General features: G+C 70.8%; 1 protein-coding gene across 1 annotated transcript in view; it reads right to left on the minus strand.

The window, feature by feature from the left end:
• Positions 1 to 3,945, minus strand: part of FASTK (Fas activated serine/threonine kinase) — a 9,542-nt gene that overhangs the window by 3,369 nt on the left and 2,228 nt on the right. Inside the window, exons 2-9 of the mRNA XM_026049877.1 lie at positions 3,366 to 3,836; positions 3,095 to 3,243; positions 2,680 to 2,896; positions 2,444 to 2,603; positions 2,189 to 2,280; positions 1,727 to 2,111; positions 1,490 to 1,513; positions 1,189 to 1,303 (exon numbers count right to left, since the gene is read on the minus strand). Coding sequence (XP_025905662.1) covers positions 1,189 to 1,303; positions 1,490 to 1,513; positions 1,727 to 2,111; positions 2,189 to 2,280; positions 2,444 to 2,603; positions 2,680 to 2,896; positions 3,095 to 3,243; positions 3,366 to 3,836 — 1,613 coding nt within the window. The remainder of the gene's footprint in view (positions 1 to 1,188; positions 1,304 to 1,489; positions 1,514 to 1,726; positions 2,112 to 2,188; positions 2,281 to 2,443; positions 2,604 to 2,679; positions 2,897 to 3,094; positions 3,244 to 3,365; positions 3,837 to 3,945) is intronic.

Here is a 3,945-nt window from a genome sequence, read left to right on the forward strand (position 1 = left end):
AGAACTGCTTGGAAGTGTTTAGAACTGCTTGGAAGTGTTTAGAACTGCTTGGAAGTGTTTAGAACTGCTTGGAAGTGTTTGGGATTCTTTGTCTTCAAGAGATGACCAAAGGGAAGAGGCCAGGGAGCTCAGGAACCACAAGCACAGGAAGGAGGTAACCACAGAACTGTTGTGCACTCCCTTATAATACAAGGCTTGGGAGCAGCACACGAAACGGCCAGAACGCCCGTCCGAAAACAGGAGCCGCCGCGCTCGGGGCTGCGCGGAGCCGCCTGGCACAGGCTCGCGGAGGCCGAGCAAGGGGCAGGTTCCGAAGGGAACGGGAGACTCGCAGTGCGGCCGTTCCCAGCCTGGATCCGCTCCCGCGCGCGCCGCTCGCTAACCCCGAGCGCCCGGCGGGGCCCGACCATCCTGCAGGAGCCACCTGCTCGTCCCCCTGCTCCCGGCGCTGGCGCTCGCCCCGCGGGAGCGCCCTCAAACCCAGCAGGAGGGCACGCCAGGGCGCACCCCGACGCGCCGATCCTCTGCACCGCTGCAGTTCAGCAGCCCAGGGAAACCCCGACAGCGTTCGGGTCCCGGGGCTGACGAAAGCTCCGCACAGACAAGGCCTCCCGAAGGCCGCGAGGTGCCAACGGCCAGGAAAGGAGGCGGCGGCTGCGGTGGGGAGCTAAGCAGCGCTACGGCAAGGGACCACTCACTACATCCGACCATAACTCAGGGCCCCTCCAAAAGGAGAAGCGCCCAGGGAGCAGAGGCCTGCGCTTCGGAGTCCTTTCTTCTCCAGAAAGCTCCATGCTCAAGCTAACAGTCACCCCACGAGCAGCCCTGCAGCAGCCCAACACCTCCCAGCAACAGCGGAGGGAAGTGCTGGGGAAAGAGCTGTGAAGGCAGCGGCGAGAGCCGCGAGCACTCCCCATCCTGCCCGCAGCCACGGCACGGCCGGACGCTCTGAACCTCCGAACCGGGTCTCCGAACCGGGCCTCGCCAAGGCTGCAGAGCCCGCGGCGCCCGGGGGAGCGGGGAGAGCCAGTCAGCAGCTCCCCGGGGCCACAGCCGGGGGGACGCTCCCAGATTCCGCGTTCCCCGCCGGGACAGCGGCTCCGGAGCAGGAAACCTGCTGCGTGGCCCAACCTCACACTCCCGGCGAGCGGGACAAGCCGCGCGGGCAGCGGCGGCCGCGGCGCTTACCTGCACCAGCGAGTAGCCCAGCAGGCGCAGGTGCCGGTCGCGCATGGCTCGCGAGCCCACCAGGATGTCCGAGTTCTGGCAGTAATGCCACTTGTCGTTGACGGAGAGCACCACCCTGCAGGGACAGAGCCGGGCAGGGCGTTAGGCAGCGCGGGTGGCCACGGGGACAGGGGCAGTCACATCCCCGCTGCCCGCAGCGCCCGTGTCCCGCACGGCACCCCAGGGAAAGGGCTGCGCGGAGCAGGCGGTGCCATCCCCGGGACCCCACCGGGGTGGGCGCCCTGCGAGCGCCCCTCGGTACCTCCGAATCTCCTCGGCTCCCTGCGGCCCCTCTGCGGGGCCTCTCTTGGGGCTGGGCCGGCGCGGGGAGGCCGGCGCGCAGCCTTCCTCCGCGGCCGGAGCGCTCCTCTCCTCCGCCTCCTCCTGGCCTTGCTCCGCCTGGAAGCGGCTGTGCTCCGGCCCGGGGCAGCCCGGCGCCGCCGCCTCCTCCTCCAGGATCTTGCCGATGGGGAACTGGAAGAGGGAGGCCGCGGAGGTGCCCCGCGGGGAGCAGTCGGGGGTGGCCGCGGGCTGCGCCGAGAGGCACTCGGACGGGCTGCTCAGCGTCGAGCTGCCCTGGCTCTCCAGGGAAGACTCCTTGCTCAGAGCGCAGTAATAGTCCGAGGGGGGCTGGTAGCAGGGGCCCCCCGGCGCGGGGCAGAGCGTGTGCAGGAAGCGCCCACCCAGACTGTTCTCCCGGGAGCCCGGGGGGCTGCTGGGCGGCTCTGCCGCAAACGGGGCAAAGTCCTGCAAGTCCGAGGTGAGGGCCAGCACGCTGGAGCGCAGGGAAACGGCAGCGGGAGCGGCGGCGGGAGCCTTGGCCGCCGCGGGCACGCGGGAGAGCGGCAGCACGGAGCCCGCGCGGTTGATCCACAGCAGGAAGTCTGCAGAGGGAGAGCGCGGGTGGCAGCGGGCCCGCGCGGCCGTGGGCTCGCGGCGGGGCCGGCGGCGCCGCGGCTACCTGTGCAGTAGCCCGGCGGCAGCACCTCGTCCTGCCGGTAGCACTCCTCTCCCACGAGCTGCCGCAGCGCCTCCGCCACCAGCCCCTTGTAGCTGCGCGGGGACAGGCGGTGAGGGCTGCGCAGGGACGCCCCGCGCGGCCCGCCGGGCGCGTGTGCGAGGAGCCACGGGGGTCCTGCCACGGGGAGCCGAGACCCCGGGCTCCGAGCTCCACCGGGCCCCCCTGGGGCTCCCATTCCCGCGCCCCAGCTCCCACCTGTACTTCCTGTTGGCCTCGTCGGCCGTGAGCGCGTGCTCGAACATGAGCACGCGGTAGCGCGGGTCGAGGCGGGGGCCGCTGTAGTCGCGGAACTCCAGCTCCACGGCGGCGTCCAGCAGCGAGAGGTAGCGGCGCACGATGAGCGCGTAGGGGCTGCCTGCGGGGACAGCGGCGCGGGCAGCCGGGCCGCAGCGCCGCCGAGCACGCGCCGCCCGCCGAGAGCCCCCACGTACTCATGACGTTGGTGATGAAGGCCGGGGAGAAGACCTGGTGCAGGACGCTCTGCGGGAAGTGGCTGAGCTGAAACATGGACATGAGGATGTTGACGGTGGCCAGGGGCGAGCTGGCTGCCTTCTGCTCCAGGATGGCCTCCAGCTTGGGGAAGAGCTCGCTGTGGTTGGACGGGCGGTAGTTCATGCGGCTGAAGGGAAACACCAGCTTCTGGATGACCTGCAGCCCGAGGGAGAGGCGTCAGGCCGGGGTCCTGCGTGTCACGTCCTGCCCGGAGCCCCGGGGAGGCCCAGGGCTCATGCCAGCCCACAGGGACAGCGCTGGGACATGGCCTGGCTGGACAGCGCCCCAGGGCAGCCTGTTGACGATGGCAGGGCGGCCGCAGAGCCGCAGGAGCCGCGGCCGCGGGGCACCCACCTTGCTGTCGAGCTGCTCGCCGCGCTTGAGCAGGAAGCTGGCGATGGTGTCGAGCAGCCGCGGCTCCCGCAGCCGGTGCCGCGCCACGTACTTGGCGATGAGGGCCATGGTGTAGGGCGTGAGGTTCTCTGCCTTCCTGGGCAGCCACTCTGCGGGCAGCGGGGCAGGACGTGAGCGCTGGGTCCCGCACGGCTGCGGCAGCCCGGCCAGCAGGGGCCACGCAGGCAGGACGGGGGCAGAGCCCTCCCCAAGCCCAGGGCCCTGCCCTCACCTGCCATGCTGCGGATGAAGCGCTCCTGACGGTTCTCGTAGAAGAGCTGAGAGCTGAAGATGGCCTCCAGGGCCTTGTTGTTGGCCTCCTGGGCACACAGGGCCAGCATCTCATCCAGCAGGGCCAGCTCGTGCTCCCGCATGGCGCTCACCTGCCCCAGCGTGTGCCTGACGAGGCGCAGGATCTTGCGGTTGTTGATGAGCTGCTGGTCGGAGGCCGGGTGTCCCTGCAGCGCCTGCGCGCGCAGCCGGTAGTAGGAGAGCAGCAGGAAGAGGGTCTGGGGGTGGCGCTCCTTGTCCAGGTGCCGCTCCAGGCTGCTGAGGCAGGACTCGACCAGGGGGTGCGGGCTGGACGGGTGCAGCCGCATGACGCTGCTGAACACCATGGACACGTCCTTCTGGTTGAAGCGGCCCAGGCGGCTGCGCGACTCGTCCTCCAGCACCCGCACCAGCGGGGACTCGCCGGGCAGCCCTGCGGGGACACGGCGTCAGCAGAGCCCCGAACGCGCGGGGACGGCAGGGAGCCCCGGGCAGCCCTGCGGGGACACGGCGTCAGCAGAGCCCCGAACGCGCGGGGACGG

This window comes from Nothoprocta perdicaria, unplaced genomic scaffold, assembly GCF_003342845.1.
Source record: "Nothoprocta perdicaria isolate Ctin4 unplaced genomic scaffold, notPer1 scaffold_623, whole genome shotgun sequence".
NCBI classification, from domain to species: domain Eukaryota; kingdom Metazoa; phylum Chordata; class Aves; order Tinamiformes; family Tinamidae; genus Nothoprocta; species Nothoprocta perdicaria.